This window comes from Chanodichthys erythropterus, chromosome 3 (genome assembly GCF_024489055.1).
Source record: "Chanodichthys erythropterus isolate Z2021 chromosome 3, ASM2448905v1, whole genome shotgun sequence".
NCBI classification, from domain to species: Eukaryota; Metazoa; Chordata; class Actinopteri; order Cypriniformes; family Xenocyprididae; genus Chanodichthys; species Chanodichthys erythropterus.
In genome coordinates, this window is record NC_090223.1 from 10,849,023 (window position 1) to 10,866,476 (window position 17,454).

Sequence of the window (17,454 nt, forward strand, 5' to 3'; positions counted from 1 at the left end):
TAAGTGAATATTTAAGTTATGATGAGCACCTGCTGTTAACAAGCAGAATCACTGAAGGAAAGAGAAACGACAAGAACTGAAAAAAGAGAAGAGCAGAAACACAAGAACTACAACTGTCTTCCAGCCACTACACATTATTACACTCATAATTAACCAGTTTGACCTTATTTCTGTCATACTCTTATTGAGAATTAACAGATGTTTTGATATTGATGTTTAATTAAACATGTTTGGCTTGAAGTTACCATTATAGTGTGCTTTATTTGAGCTCTTGACCATTGACAAGGATTAGTTCACTTTAAAATGAAAACTATCTTAAGCTTTACTCACCCTCAAGCCATCCTTGGTGTATATGACTTTCTTCTTTCTGATGAACACAATCAGAGATATATTAATAAACATCCTGACACATCCAAGCTTTATAAGGGCAGTGAACGGGACCGATGATTACAAATCTCAAAGTGCATCCATCCATCATAAACATACTCCACGTGGCTTCAGGGGATTAATAATGGCCTTCTGAAGTGAAGTGATGCAGTTTTGTAAGAAAATTTTTCATATTTCAAAAAAATGTTCATAAATGTAAATAACTGTTTTCAACATTGATAATAATCATAAATGTTTCTTGAGCATCAAATCATCATATTAGATTGATTTCTGAAGGATCATGTGACACTGTGGACTGAAGTAATGATGCTGAAAATTCAGCTTTGATCACAGGAATAAATTACACTTTACTATATACTGACATAGAAAACAGCTGTTTTAAATTGGAATGATATTTCACAATATTACTGTTTTTGTTTGTATTTTTAATCAAATAAATGCAGGCTTGCTGAGCAGAAGATACTTCTTTTAAAACATTAAAAAATCTTACTGACCCCAAACTTTTGAACGGTAGTGTAGGTCGTTTCAAAGCAGCTTTACAGCGATAACAGGAAAATAATGAAGAGGTTGTTTTGGCTGTACAGCAGCTCTAAAAGAAAATAGTGTCCTTGTTCAGATGAAGTCAGTTCAGTGTTGATTCAGTTCCATTGTAAAGATCATCAAATAATTGGTTCATTTGATCTATAAAGCAGCTCTGCAGAAAAATACTGATGTCATTCTCAACAGCGTCAGTCCAGCTGACAGGGAACGTTCTCATAACTTTGGCTAACGTTCTGGCATGGTTCATACAGTGCTCAGTGTAAATGAGTACACCCCCTTTGAAAAGTAACATTTTAAACAATATCATAAATTAACACAAAAACAATTTCCAAAATGTTGACAAGACTAAGTTTTATATAACATACGTTTAACTTCAGTCCATCAGTTTTACTTAAATTAGTAAACCCCACTGTCTCTGAAGAAAAGCAAAATTTAAGACTACAAATGTCTAATTTAACAAGAATTCAACTGCAGGTGAGTCTAATTATTCATTTCACAGGTGTCCAGGAGACAGTTGACTATAAAAGGGGTTTAAAACCCATTTCATGCTGTCAGCAATGGCACCACATGGAAGAGAAATGTCACAAGACCTGAGAAAGAAAATATATTTTTTACACCAGAAAGGTGAAGGCTTACAAGAAGATTATTGTAGATCATTGATGAATATTGTAGCAAAAGTGGTACAAACATTTTAAAAAGATGGAACTGCAACCATCTCACAGAGATGTCCAGGTCATCCACGGAAGTCTCTTGTAATGAGAGATGCAGCAGAGGATGGTAGGAAAGCTCTACAGATTTTAAGGAACTATTGTGCTGGTAAAGGAAAACCACAAATAATTAGCTTGTACACATTGTTAACGTCACTGCAGAAACTTGTAAATGAGAGCATCACAGATTATCCGAGCTGAACCGCAATCACAGCACTCTGAAATGCCGAAGAGAGTCTGAATGATGGACAGTTAATTGCAATGATTTTGAAAGGTATATCACACAAAGTAATGTAAACCTAATGCTTGTTGAGTTCAAAACCAGGTTGAGAAGGTTTGAAAGTTCAGAAATGTTTCACAGCAGCACGAGTGATATCCTGATGAGAGTGAGTGGTTTGGGGAATGTTTGAAAAAATAAAAAAATTTTCCTTGACATTAGAGGAATGTGTTTTAAAAGGTATAATTTTCCTCAAATGTTCTTTCAACTTAATTTTGATTAACAATTAAACATTATAGGAATGTTGATTTGTAACATTCCAAGAACATAAATATGTCCAGTTTCCAGTTTCTAGTTTCCCTCCCAGTGTTAAATTATCATAGCTCGGTGTCTCATAGGTTACATTGTACAGAGTGTTAAAAACTGACACTGGCAATGCTTCCACCTCGTATTAACATGTGTTTTGGTCAACTGGATCACAAGTGGATGACGCTAAATACAGGAGTAAACAAGGTGTAAAACATTTTGAACTTTTGATCCAACTTCTAGAGGTAGTCGAAAACACAATCAACAGTATTGCTATCATAGCTAACATTCCACTTTAAGCCATACAATCTCCTCATGGATGGAGCTCTGGAACTGAGTATGGTTTCAACTACTTCAAGGGGTGTTATAATGTTGCGGACATTATACTCGGGCCGGCCAGAATGGAGCTACTGATAATAAATCAGCCCCTTCTCTTCGGACTCTCTCCAGAACTCCCGGGAGCAGAGCGATCGGGAGAAAAGCGTACAGGCATTGCCTGGTAACATTGCAGCCTGACGAAGCTCCGCAATATCTTTAACTGTTGGCCCTTTGCCCTAATCAAAATATTTAAGAAGATCAAAATTGAACACTTGCAAAATAGATGTGGTGTGCAAGCACGCACCAGCCCGACCTGCAGCCAAACGGGCTTTAGGAGATGATGCAGCATCAGGTGAAAGATAATTGGCCAAAGCCTCTTCCAATCATGGCATAACCCCATAGTGGTTCTCTCTCACCCTCACGATATTACTGTAATCAATCACAGGAATGTTGGACACACGAGAGGAATAGGGTCTGTTGCACAATTTACACAACTCATTGGCCTGGTGATGCGGCTGTGCTCTATGCGTTAAGAAACACTCGTCCAACTTGCTTTTTGTTTGCGCTTCTTGTCTTTCATGTGGCCAGCTGATGTTAAGTCACAACCTCAACAAGCTCCTCATAACTGGTGACATGAAGTGGTGAGTTTGCTTCAATGTCCTCTGCTTCGATGCTGAGAACATCATCCACCTCCTTAGAGGCAGATATCTCATGCATAGGGCTCTGCACGCAAAAAGGCCGCCCTCGGACGGGCTTCTGTACGGGGAGGAAGAGCGTGCCAAGAACGTGCCTCAACAGTCTCGATCTCATCTGCCAGCTCTCTATGCAAAGCACAGGATCTGAGACAATGCACCACCTCAGCAGACGTGGGAACTGAACCCTGGGGAGCGCGTGCCTGGCTGGCTTCATTGAACATGGCCAAACGAGAATGCATTACTCTCAGCGGGAGTTTCTCGCACTCACCGCAAGCAGCCCCCTCAAGGGCTGCCCAAGCGTGCTGCACTCCCAAACAGTGCACACAGAGCTGATGTGTGTCCCCACCCCTCAATTATCTACGGTAGGGATGCACACACTGTCTGAACTCTTCTTTTACTTTACTTGCCATTTTTATATATTTATAGTTGAGGTTGTGACTCATAACCCCGCCCCTCCCTAACAAAGCCCTGCCTCCTTTGGTGAGTACCTGCACTTTATTTTTCCCACTTAAATGCCACAGTTTAAAGGGTAAATTAATTTATCACAGAACACACACACACACACACGTTTACTTAGCTATCTAAATGGGGACATTCCACAGGCGTAATGGTTTTATACTGTACAAACTGTACATAATATTCCCCTACACTATACTACCTTTAATTACTTTATTTTAAACCAGTTTTACAAATGAGGAAACCCCTAAAGGAAGGTTTTTGAAGATTTTGTCAGGTTTTGATCACTTAAATAATCCCAAAAATAATCCCAAAATAATCCCAAAATATAGTTAAGGTACACACACAGTTAGGCTTTTATTTGTGCACATAATATGAAACTATGTGTTGTGTCTGCTTTGTCTGAAGAAACGTCTTTCTTCGTTTTTGGCTGCTTTATTTATTTATTTATTTATTTATTTATTTATTTATTTATTTATTTATTTTACTAAACACCAGATGGCACTGTTTCAACACTCTCAAAACTTTGAATCTTTTCCTGGAATAATCAGTGCTTCATGAGGCTTCATTTGTTCATCTCTACTGCTGGGTTCATCTTTCTGGTCAAGCTTTCTGTAATAAATGTCCATTGGAGGAGAGCTGAATGAACTCAAGAGCAGTTTATTCATCAAACATAATCCATTAAAAACACATAATAAACAAAGATGTAACAGACTTGGAACACACACACACACACAAAAACATGAACATATTAATCTTTACCTAACCCAAGTCTCTGAGATCCTGACATCTTGCACTTCTGGAGGCTCCAGGTAGGTTTCAGTTCTGGAAAATGGTGGTGCTGGAGACTAAAGGGTCCCTGATGGTTTCACACATACTTCTTCACCTTAATTCTTAATTCTTTTGCAGTTAACATGTGTCTTTTCCTCTCCAGCTGTTTTTGTATGACCCTACTGACCCAATGAGCATTTCACTGTCCAATGGTCATGCTTTAACTGCAATTTCTAGTATTGCATTAGTATTGCATACTTCTCATAGGCATTTATTCATATTTGAGTTAAATCTCTTTTTTGGCTCATTTTATCTGTAAAAGTAAACATATCTAATAATTCTGCAGAGCTAAATATACAACGTTTTTCACTTCTAGCCTTCATGAACAATTATATCACTTATAAATGATTAAATACAAAATTAATAGTAGTTGTTATTAAAGGGATAGTTCACCCAAAAATGAAAATTTGATGTTTATCTGCTTTCCCCCAGGGCATCCAAGATGTAGATGACTTTTTTTCTTCAGTCGAACGCAAATTATGATTTTTAACTGCAACCGCTGCCGTCTGTCAGTCAAATAATAGCAGTGATTGGGAACTTGAACAATAAGAGTCGAAAAAACTTCCACAGACAAATCCAAATTAAACCCTGTGGCTCGTGACAGCACATTGATGTCCTAAGACACGAAACGTTCGGTTTGTGCGAGAAACCGAACATTATTTATATAATTTTTTTACCTCTAATACACCACTATGTCCAACTCCGTTCAGCTTCCGGCTAGTGAGGTCTGATCGCGCTTTGACAATGGAAGTGATGTCTCGCGCTCATTGAAGTATATGGGCGAGACATCACTTCCGTCTTCAGAACGCGTTTTTTGACCTCACTAACAGGAAGCTGAACGGAGTTGGACATAGTGGTGTATTAGAGGTAAAAATTATATAAATAATGTTCGGTTTCTCGCACAAACTGATCGTTTCGTGTCTTAGGACATTAATGTGTCGTCACGAGCCGCAGGTTTTAATTTTGATTTGTCTAAGCAAGTTTTATTTACTGTAATAGTTGAAGTTCCCATCTACTGCTATTATTTGACTGACAGACGGCAGCGGTTGCAGTTAAAAATCATAATTTGCGTTCGACTGAAGAAAAAAAGTCACCTACATCTTGGATGCTCTGGGGGTAAGCAGATAAACATCAAATTTTCATTTTTGGGTGAACTATCCCTTTAAGGTTGATGTGGATTGGAATTGGTAAAATGTTCTTGGAAAAAAGTATGATCATAAAATCAGCATGCATAATAATTCTGCACACAGAGAGGAAATAAAGTCTTTACACATTACGCACACAGAACAAACATGTAATAATAGACACTGTCTTATGCACAAACTGTTTGTCCAACCATCAGAATAAACCACTTTCCTTCTACATCTGTGTAACTCAAACCACAGCAGCAGTTTCACTTTGACTCACAAACAGAGTTGTTAACATAACTGTGAACTGAGTGGACCATATTTTACTCTTAAAACACTCTGGAAACCTCTGTGTGTCTGTTTAGAAGAATGCAATAAAAGTCAGACTCTCTGAAATCACACATAAACCATATATTTTTCTTGTTTTCAAAATATGAACAATTTTCACTTTTATAGATTGTTTTGTGAAATATATATTAAAACTATAGTTAAAAAAAGATTTTTTTTCAGCTGGCTGGCCTTGTAAGAACTTTTTTCCACATACAGGTAATAACCATCACATATGCTTATATTACATTTAAAGTGTATTTTCACTGACTTCACATTCTTCCCAATGCAGCTTACAAGAACATGGTTAGATTTGATTGTTGGGAGCTAGTGGTTATTGATGTGAGAATATCTGAACCATATCACAAATCTCAGCTGGTTTATGACCATCAAGAGGTGAGGGTTTTTTTCTTCTATGGTGTGGGGGGTTTCTGATCTCTCACAGTTCAAAGAAACAACCTGACCCCAGGGTCTGTTCTTGCTCTCTTTGTTTCCAAAGGTTTGCACTTCTCTAATGTGACAAAAAGCAGAAACATGACTTTTGAATGTCAGTGTGGTTTTCACAAGGGAATGTTTGCTGAAAAACTGCTGAAGCACCATAAAATCAAAACTAATCTGGGCCACAGTTCCCAAAAGCATTGTAAGCCTAGATCACAGGTAGATTGTTTATTGTCACATTTAATTAAAAAAGAGAAAAGAAATAAAAAGAAATTCAAATACACACTCTAAACACAAAACCACTTTAATTCTCACATAATATTCTTTACTAATATAATTCCATAGCTACTGAAGAGTGGTGTAAGTATAGGTAGTTAAAGGTGTATCATCTTCTATTTTTTCTCTGCATAAGTGAACTCGTTTTAAATATGCATCTCTCATTGTTAAGCCACATCCTGTAAGAAGCATGTTTACGACTATACAAAGCTACAAGGTTTCTCAGCAGTGACATGCACAAACCTGAGGCGTTTAGGGGGCGGATGGACCAAGATGCGCACAAAAAAAGTAATGTAGTACTAATATAGTAGTAGGTTTTTTTTTCTTCTTCTTTCCAGGCTGCAAGAGTTTATTGTGAGTGATACTCAATGGATGCGCTTTGCTTTTTACTAACTACTTTTACTTTTCGTCTTTCAGTGCATCTACATACAGAGAAGTACTCATGAGATGCAGCTAATTAAATCAAATCATTTAAACACATTCAGTTCAGATTACAATTGTTGATTAGAAAAAACAGAATGCATTTCATATTTTACAACATCATTTTGCAGTTTTTTAGCAAAAAAAATCGATGTCCCTATACAACTTCACAGGAAAATGAGCTGGCAACAGTGGATGCATAATTTCCCCAAAACATACCAGAAAACTTAAAAACATTAAAAATTATCATTAAATAAATAATTTGTTTGCTGGATACGGGCCACAATGCCACTTGTCAGCCAAGAGCAAAGAAAATGAAATAAAGTCAAACTGGTTAGTAATAAGTAAAGCTGGTAATGTTGTTTGTGGAGTTGTTTAATTCTTCTCTGCTGAGATCTTGAGAGACTTTATTATCTTCAGTTGATTTTCATCTAAGGATATGGCTGTGAGTCAATTGTAATTCTTGTGTTTCTCTTTTTTTCTGTTCTTGTTGTTTCTCTTTCCTTCAGTGATTCTGCTTGTTAACAGCAGGTGTTCATCACTAATGCTCAATCATCAATCAGTTAATCACTTATAATGAATGCAACAAATATATATATTTTTTTAATAAATACATTTATTGACAGATATTATATATATGCCCAATGACCTTTTCAATTTAAACCTCCTAACTCCACCTGGGTACATCTATTTCTCTCAACCTCGTCTCCATCATAGAGGTGGAGGGTTGGCTGTAGTTTGTCGTGAGAGTATCAAAATATCTAAGATTGAGTTACATGACGTTGTATCTTTTGAATATCTTGCATTGAAAATGACTGGCATATCATCAGTGGCTGTAATCTTAATCTATCGACCTCCAAAATTGTATTCAGACTTTTTCTCAGAGATTAGTGAGTTACTTACTCTTGTCTGTGCTAGTTATTCATCTGTAATTTTTCTTGTTGACTTTAATATACATGAACACACTGTACAATACAATGAATTGATGTCTGTTCTGGATTGTTTCTGTCTAACTCAACGTAACTTTTGCTACTCACTCCAGGGGTCATATATTGGATCTCATATGTACATCTGGCTTATATAATATTCTTGTTAGTGGAACTGATTTTGCCTTTTCAGATCACAAACTCCTAAACTTTAGTTTTAGATTTCCATTTATATCACCTGTGAAAAAAATGCTCACTTATCGTAAAATCTGTTCTGTGGATCCATCTGCTTTTTCTGAGTCTATAAGGTCTTCCACCTTGTCAGCTTATTTACTATCTAACTGTCCATCAGAAATATGCAGCATCTATAATAATTCCATTTCTCAAGTACTTGAGAAACATGCTCCTGTTAAAACTAGACTGGTTCCATCTACACATGTTTCACCCTGGTTCACTCCGGAACTATGGGACGTCGCTTGGAAAGACTGTACAGGAAAACTGGACTCATTATGCACTCTTTGGCTCTGAAAGAACATCTGCTCAACTACCGTACAGCCCTCAATGCTGCAAGAGCCTCATATTTCTCTTCTACTATTAAGAACTTTATGTGCAGACCCAAATCTCTGTTTGCTATGGTCAACAAACTCACTAACCCTCCATAACATGTAATTTCTGGCTCTGAGGTGCTTGTGAATAATTTTTCTCATTACTTGAAGTCAGTTACTGAATCTATTTCCCAAGATACCCCCGATACATCTGACTCAAGTGTTCACTTGATGTCAACTGACTCAGCTCACTCCGCAAATTCTCTCTCTGCTTTTTCTCTCACTACTTCTTCTGCCATAAGTGATCTAATTGTGAAGTCTAATTCCACATCCTGCCAGCTAGACCCAACACCTACTGTTTTGCTTAAGATGTGTGTTCCTGAGGTTGAACCTTTCATAACACATATGATAAACTGTAGTTTAGCATCTGCCATTGTTCCAGCAGAATTAAAATTGGCTGCAGTGACCCCCATTCTTAAAAAACCGGGCCTTGACCATCAAAACATGAATAATTACAGGCCAATCTCAAATTTACCATTCTTAAGTAAAATTCTTGAAAAAGTGGCTTCACAATTGAGATCTTACTTAACTGCTAATGGCCTTTTTAAACATTTTCAGTCAGGATTTCGTTCTTCACATAGCACCGAAACGGCTCTTCTTCGTGTGGTCAATGACATTCTTCTGTCCATGGATTCTGGGTTACTAAACATCCTAATTCTTCTCGATCTAAGCTCTGCATTTGACACAGTCTGCCATGAAATACTAATCTCTCGCCTTTCTGATATCGGTATCACTGTTCAGCTCTTTCCTGGCTCATTTCCTATATTAGTGACAGAAAATACTATATCACCATACAAGGTTATAAATCTGCCATTGCTCCAGTCTCACAGGGTGTTCCTCAAGGTTCAGTTCTGGGTCCACTTCTGTTTTTCATTTATATTTCTCCACTTGGTGACATCATACGCATGCATGGACTTCAATTTCATTGCTATGCTGATGACATTCAAATCTACCTTACCACCAGCTCTGATAGGCCATCCCTGCCTGACTCACTTACTGCATGCATCAAGGATATCAAGCATTGGATGTCCTTGAATTTCCTTAAACTAAATAATAACAAAACTGAAATATTAATGATTGGCTCTGCTACCTCAGTCAAAAGGATGGACCTGTCCTTTGAATTTGACGGGGTTCATGTTAAGCCTTCTTCCTCTGTCCGTAATCTTGGTGTCTTATTTGACTCATCTCTATCATTTGACTCTCACATTTCTTCTGTCATCAAAAACTCTTTCTTCCATCTTCGTAATATTGCACGTCTTCGATTTTCTCTAACTCTATCTGATGCTGAAATCTTAATTCATGCATTAATCACTTCACGTCTGGATTATTGCAATGCTCTATTTCTTGGTCTGCCCAAAAAACTCATAGCAAGGTTACAGTATGTTCAAAACTCAGCAGCAAGAGTTCTCACCTCCACTAAATGTAATAATACAGTAAATACATAAATATGCTTGTTAACAGCAGGTGTTAATAATTAATGCTCAATCATCACTCAGTTAATCACTTATAATGAATGCAACAAATATATATATATTTTTAATAAATACATTTATTGACAGATAGTATATATTATAAAATACATTTGATTGAATTATACTCGCCAAAGCTAACATTAGATTTATTAGCACTGAACTGCACAATGTAGCAGGGAAATCTTCGGCTTTGTTTATATTTTATATAAATGTAATAATACAGTAAAGACAACAAAAATCTATATTCAGGTAGCTACTTTTCTGCAAGGCCAAATCAGTAAGTTACACAATTATGAACAACTTGTGTGCAAATCAGCTCTGTGATAACTTAAACATATTTAAAGAGAACATATATAAAACATATTTTTTTTTTTTATTTGACCTAAAGCAATGTTATGTAATACAGTATACTATACAAATTCAACAAAACATGGGAACCAATATAAGCTATAATTACATAAATGAAAACAACTATAAGAAGAATAATAGGACTAATCAGAGGAGCTTTTGTGACATATTTGCTCTCCTGTCCTGTCACACTCTTCTGGATTTGATGTCATAAATCAGTACAGTAACAGTAGCCACACCCACCAGGACAGAGATGACCAATCGGATCACATCTTCAGTAAAACTGTGGACACGGTCTAAGTAGAGAAGACAAACTTATTAGTCTTATTTTTTTTTTTTTTTACTCTAACTGATTTTTACACATACTTTAAGGCTTAGTACTCCAGTTAACCAAAACAAAAAAGTGTTGTTAATGGTTCCAAAAGAAAACAAAAGAAAAGCAGCAATTAAAACTCTTCTAATTTGACAATGTGTTTTATTCACATCAGAAATGCATTGTGTTGGTAACTAAATAGTTTAGTCTATTCTTCTCCTAGTTCACCGGCCACTTACTTTCATGTCTTTCGGGAGAAGTAAATTAATTTGCGTGTTGTAAATCTGATAACTCTGATTCTCTGTGCTGAACAGCAAACTATTACCTGGTGCCGTCGATCACCTGTTATTATCTAACATTATCATTATAAAGGTGTTTAAAAGACAAAATACAGTCACTAACATATATTTGAGAATTGTAATATATCAGATAGCTTTCACAATATAGATTTTAATAGTTAAATAAGACAATTGTTCAAGCTCAAAAATCAAAAGGTTTATTTTTGTATAGCCAAAAGGACTCTATGTAACTTTGAATATTGAAGACAATTAAAAAATCACAAGTTGAGGGAACTTAAAAAGTTTAAGACAACCAGCTGCAGGATTTGATTTTTGATTTTTCTCAAATTGTTGTAAATTGAACTTGTTATACAACAAGTTGAGAAATCCAAAACCAAGAAGGTTTATATCTGAAAGCTGGAGCAAGTGCCAAAGGGTAGACAATTTTTTGTTATGCAGTTCAAAGTAAAATAAATATTTTTTTTAAATGTCTCACTTAATTGGATTCAATATTACTTTTGTGCAATTCAGAGTAAAATATTGGGGTGTGGGGGGCCTGAGATCCTGACTTTGTTTGGGGCTCCCAAAATGGTAAACCTGCCCCTGCACCTGAGCACACAGCGCTCCCATTTTCCATCTTCATTAGTTTATTATTTGTATAAAAGTCTTAATATGTTATTAGACAGAACTGTTAAACAAAGAAAGAAAATTGTTGATTGAAAAGGTGGTATAGTTTGGTGGTTTGGTTGATGCCCAATGTTGCTAGCTGAGCAGAAATACATAATCATGTTTCTCTTGGTCCCTTCAAAGTCACGTTTAGCGTTAAGGTTGCCTTAATGTCAGCATTAGTTTATCTATTGCTGTTTTCCATGCTCACGGAGTAAAAACTGTTTACACTGCTTTTTAAAAATGGTGGTGTTTTTTAGATTGAGTGGAGTGTGGAAAAGGTTCACAGAGATTGTTAGAGGACTCCAGTTAGGTAGAGCGGTCCAGCTGGGTTGCTAGTCAATCTTTCCAATGGAGCTCTGTATGTTTCATGAAGTTACGAGTCAAAACATGACATAAATGAGAGCGTGAAACTTTTCAACCCACGTAAATAATAATACCGCAAATAACTGCAATTGCAGGTTTCAAACAGAGATGGTGACAAAGAGGCAAAACTTACAGACTGCAGTTTTAAACCAACTTTTATTTCCTTCATTGAAACCCATTTTGTGAAGTGTCTTCTTTATGTTTTGACTGAGCCGGGCCGTAACACCTTACTCTGAAGTAGGAGCTAATTTAGTTCCCCAAAAGGTGTTCCTGTAACTAAAATCATTCCCAGTTCCTGCGGTATGAACACATAGCAAAAAACAGCTACTTCTGCTATGAGTTATAGGAACTCTGGTGTCAAATCCCCTAGACTTTAATGTAATGCTGCATAGACTATTAGGTAGTAGTTTGCTGTGCAGATGACCATCAAATCCGCAAGTCTGCAAGTCCATATCAAGTGCACCATTTGGAACAAGGCCAATGAATCTCAAACTTGCATGTTCTTGGTTTGAATCAGTCACTACATGAAAAGAAGCAGTCATTACATTTGCTTTGGTTTGTATGGTTATGCACATATGAAGATAAAGAACGCTTCTCTAAGCCTCACCATAAAACACTACTGAAATATAAAGGCACAGTATACTCACAGCAAAGTTCATTTTCGATCTTTGCATAAAGAAGTTTAAGATATATAATCAGCGATATACTGTTAGCAAACATCCAGATGAATTTAAAGTTTGTTTTAATGATATCACACCAGTTTGTTCTATTCACTTAAAGTATATCAGACCCTTTACAGTACCAAACTTTTGGTCTATTCCAAAAGTCTATAGAAGTTGTGTGTGTGTGCATAGATTTTTTGTGGAAATTCAGTTCAATTTAGTAAACTGCAATCATCTGCATTTGCACAAAATATGTTACTACACAGTAAAATCCCCAGAGTAAAATCAGCTCTGCTCAGAGTACATATGGTCCCTCTCTAAATAGTGTTAAAGTAACACCGAAGCAGAGTTAAAGTTAATGAGATAATTAAGCAATTAATAAGGCTGTGACTGAAGTCAGTTGTAGTTCTTGTGTTTCTCTTTTCTTCAGTGATTCTGCTTGTTAACAGCAGGTGTTCATCACTAATGCTCAATCATCACCTAATTAATTGCTTAATTATCTCATTAACTTTAACTCTGCTTCGGTGTTACTTTAACACTATTTAGAGAGGGACCATATGTACTCTGAGCAGAGTTGATTTAACTCTGGGGATTTTGCTGTGTGGTCTTACTGAGTTATATGTATCTGACGTGAGTTGTGTCTATAAACCAATGAATAATCTGAGAAGGAAACAAATAATCGTTCACACTTACGAATACAAGAACTTTTCTGTGGCTGACAGAAATCAGAAATGTTGAGATGTTGAGCCTGGTCACTGATGGGATTGTTGATCACACAGCTGTAGGTGTTGTTATCCTGATATTCCACCTCCAGATGTAAAGAGATGGTGGTGTTGAGCTCTGGGATGCTGATGGAGGAGAGCAAACTGTTTTCTTTGTACCAGGAGAGAGTCACCTGTGTCACATTCACTACTGAGCACAGCAACACACATGTGGAGCTTGATGATCTTTCAGATGATGGAGAGTAGCTGGTGATGACAGGAATGGAGAGAGAAGCTGGAACATGAGAGAGAGTGATATTGTCTGTGATTGAATGTGTTCAGTGAGAGATTGTGAAGTCATTTAGTGAATCTTTCTGTATCATCACACATCGAAATCAGCACTGATACTGACAATCCAAGGGCCTCGTTCATATTTATAAAAACGGTCTTTGATTTGGAAAAAATTCTTAGCACTACATCAGGTTGTAAGCAGACGTACACACTTTTCCTTATGGCATTCAGAGAGTCAGAGTAATGCAGGTGTTTGGAAATCTAAGTAATTCTTGTAGCTCGTCATTCTAAAGGATTTGGATGTTGATTGGTGCTCTTTCATGACATTAATTAATTAGGAGGCATTTACAGTGTGTAGATCTGAAACCATTAGGCTCACACAATTTCAATTCATTTTTGTACATTTCACATCTGGAAGAGAGGCGAATGTGCTTTTTTTTGTGCGTACCTTTGTTCTACCTTCGATCAAATTTAAGACGGTTTCTGTGCAACAAATTCCTTTCAAAGAAGGGAAATTGTTAATAAAAAGAAATGAACAGCATCTGAAATGAAGGAGAGCGTGGGGGTGAGGTGAGCCTGTTTTCACTTCAGCTGTCATCTAGGAAAGGAGAAATGAGACAGAATGTAAAACTCAATGATGACTTTGCTAAAAAAAAAAAAAAGAAAGAAAAAAGTGGTGTAGTTTGACTAAAAAAAACATAATTTACCACTTTATTTACTAAAATATTGACTTCAGTAGGGGGAGAACCACGACACAACGTGTTGTGATGATTCAAGAGCAGTGGCCTGATGTATGAAGCTAGTTGAACAAACTCTGAGTTTCAGAGTAGGTTTGGAGTTATCAAATCCAGATAAATCCAACCTGGTTTAGATCAGGATCAACTGTTGCACAACGCCTGGTGTAAACTTTCTCTGTCGACTCAGGTTTAATCCAGAGTTTGCAAAGCGCGTGCACCTAAAAGACTGACACGTGCGGCAAACAGCCAATCACACGAAACAAGGAGAACGTCAGTTTGATTCACTTCTAGAGAGAGCCGTGCAATTCACATCTCTTCCGAAGATTAAGAGATTGTCATGAAAAATATGAAAATAAACACATTTCCAAAGCAGGAATAAACACTGCTGCGGTAAAAGAGTTGAGAAAGCAGCTGAAAGAAAATATCTGATTATATCAATCAAACAGACTGAATAATTAATATAGTTTCACAAAAGAGCTCAAACGAATACATGTCAGCTTAACCTGTTTATAGGCTTTATGCATGTATTATATTTATTTTAATTTAAATGTTTAGTAGTTTAATATTGTCAATTAATATAATAGGCCTAATTATATGAATGTCATGAATTATACATAATTATAATTTATTTAATATAAATATAATGAATAATTAACAGCAAATGTTAAGCAATTTTGTCTCTAAAATGTTTTCACTATAAACTGCTTTAATTTGGAGTGAGAGATACAGGAGGAGTGGCTTTATTGCATCAGACACAAATCACTTTACTCACAGCTAATTGGTCAAGTTTGGGATGTGATCTCTAACCCAGAATAAACCCAGTCACTCTAGTGCGGCGAAAGTCCGTTCAATATCAACAAAGACTGCTTACAGGAGACCCGATAGTTCGTTAGTTTGTTCTATTCAGCCGTGAATTCAGTTTTAAATGACCAAAAACACATTAATTATTTACTTTTCGCTTTTGACTCACTTGTCGCTTTGCTAACGTCATATCCGCCCTTCTCTGATTTGTTTACTCCGCTTCCCGTTTGCTCGGATTTGCTCCGCCCTAGAAATCCAATTGATTCAATGGCCGACCAGACTCATCCGCTGGTACAGTGGTGAGGCTGGATTTTCCAGGCAATGAAAAACCAGAGTTTGCTCTAACTAATCTTGAACTTACCTGGGTAGAAACTGAAACCGGCTTTGTGCAACAGGCCACAGAGGTCAACTCGGTTTTGGACAATATTGTTTTGTAGATAAAGTGGTAATTGTGCAAAAAAAAAAAAAAAAAAGGGTTACTTCAAACCTATGGATTCCTATGGATTACTTTAATGATGTCTTTACTACTTTTCTAGACATTGAATATGTAAGTTGCGTAGCTGCCTATATGGAGGGACAAAAAGATCTCAGATTTTATCAAAAGTATCATCATCTATGTTCTGAAGATGAATGAAGGTCTTAAAAGTGTAGAATGACATGAGGGTGAGTAATTGACAGATTTTCTTTAAAATGAATTTAAGATTTTGCCAAAGAGACATCCAGAGTTCAGCGTCTGCACACAAAAGATTATTGAGAGAATTGTGTTGCTGGCAGATCATCTGAGTGAAATCTGATGAGAATTGTGGAAATTGTTGGAGTAGCAAAAAGAACAGTCTAATTAGCTTAGATTTTCATTAAATAACACATTAAAAAATACATTACATACACCCTCTATAGTGGGAGGTTCATATTACCCCACCAAGAAACTTCAAATATTATTGCAGGTATTGAGACAGAGTAATGCTGTACTCACCATAGACAGTGACACTGAAAGTCTTGCTTGAGACCCTGTTTTCAGAGACGATTTCTATTTTGTACGGTCCAGAGTGTTCTGTGCTGGTGTTTGAGATGGTCAGAGATGCAGTCTGACTGTCCAGATGCAGTCTGTCTCTGAATCTCCCATCAACACTGTCCTGAAAGATCTCATGATGTGCTCTGCTGATTTTAGCTAAGTGTGTGTCTTTAGGCCCAAAGGTCCAGAGAATCAGATCGTTGCTCCGTATTTCAGTAACATCCGTGTGTAGAGTGACCGAATCTCCCTCCATCACTTCTTCTGACTTCATTTCAACAGCAGGCACACCTTGAGAACATGCGGAAACACATTGTTAGTATGTCGTTTTTATACAATAATTTCATAGATATCATTGTATATTTATTTAGTTAGTCATTTTCAATGCTGTCATATTAAAAACTGAACTTACCAAGCAGGTGCCACATACACAAACAGAAAAAAACAAATGTGAGAGACATATTCTTCAACAGTTCACAGATTACTAAAATAATAACACTCCACAAGTCTGAACATCCAACTCTGTGTCCATAATCCAGTTCCACACCTCTCTGAGAAACCTGTCTCTAAACAACTGGAGATGCAGTTCCTTGTTTGGCAGTGAAGTCTGAGCACCTCAGCGTGGGTGTGTTAGTGTGTGTTTCACACTCATAACCATCTTGTGTCAAGGCCTGTGAGAAATAGAAATAAACACCTTCATTGTTGACCACGTTCAAACCACAATTACTTTGTTTCTAAACTCTGCACTTACTGTACTGTATATTCCTTACAGAGCTGCATATTTAAAAACTAAACAAGCCTTAAAGCCTGCTGTAAATCCAAAACAATCTCTGTCAAATAATTTTCCTATTGTCACTGTGAAGCTGCTTTGAAACAATCTGTATTGTGAAAAGCGCTATATAAATGAAGATGACTTGACTTATTTTTACTTGTATGAACACAAATACAGACAGCTGCTGCAAAACAGTTCATAATGTAAATAAGTTGTGGGACAGAATAAGCAACTGCAATGTTCTGATTTGATACTATATAATAAATATGAAATACTCAATATACTGAAACCTCTGTTTGATACCTCATTCCATGTATTGAATAATCACATTAACATTAGGAATCATGCAATGTAAGTGCATGTAAGTTAATGTAAGTGCTGAATGAAAACTAATCTGTGATCAGGTTTCCCTTTCATTTCTCTCTTTGAAACCCAGTAGTTCTTTATCAGCTCGTTTCTGCC

General features: G+C 36.6%; 1 protein-coding gene across 1 annotated transcript; it reads right to left on the bottom strand.

Moving 5' to 3' along the window:
* Positions 1-10,307: 10,307 nt before the first annotated feature.
* Positions 10,308-16,718, bottom strand: LOC137017063 (SLAM family member 5-like). The gene is made up of 4 exons (XM_067380988.1): positions 16,633-16,718; positions 16,185-16,511; positions 13,375-13,677; positions 10,308-10,692 (listed from the first exon to the last, which is right to left on the bottom strand). Exons 1-4 carry the CDS (start codon positions 16,679-16,681, stop codon positions 10,583-10,585), a joined length of 789 nt encoding a protein of 262 aa, XP_067237089.1. The 5' UTR covers positions 16,682-16,718; the 3' UTR covers positions 10,308-10,582.
* Between the last annotated feature and the right edge of the window lie 736 nt (positions 16,719-17,454).

What these genes read in the sequence shown, in the direction of transcription:
- LOC137017063 (XM_067380988.1), bottom strand. Translation starts at nt 16,681, where the DNA reads ATGTCTCTCACATTTGTTTTTTTCTGTTTGTGTATGTGGCACCTGCTT. An exon ending in GTGTATGTGGCACCTGCTTG is followed by an intron (nt 16,512 to 16,632) that starts GTAAGTTCAGTT and finishes CATGTTCTCAAG; the next exon opens with GTGTGCCTGCTGTTGAAATG. An exon ending in ACAGAAAAGTTCTTGTATTC is followed by an intron (nt 10,693 to 13,374) that starts GTAAGTGTGAAC and finishes TTCTCTACTTAG; the next exon opens with ACCGTGTCCACAGTTTTACT.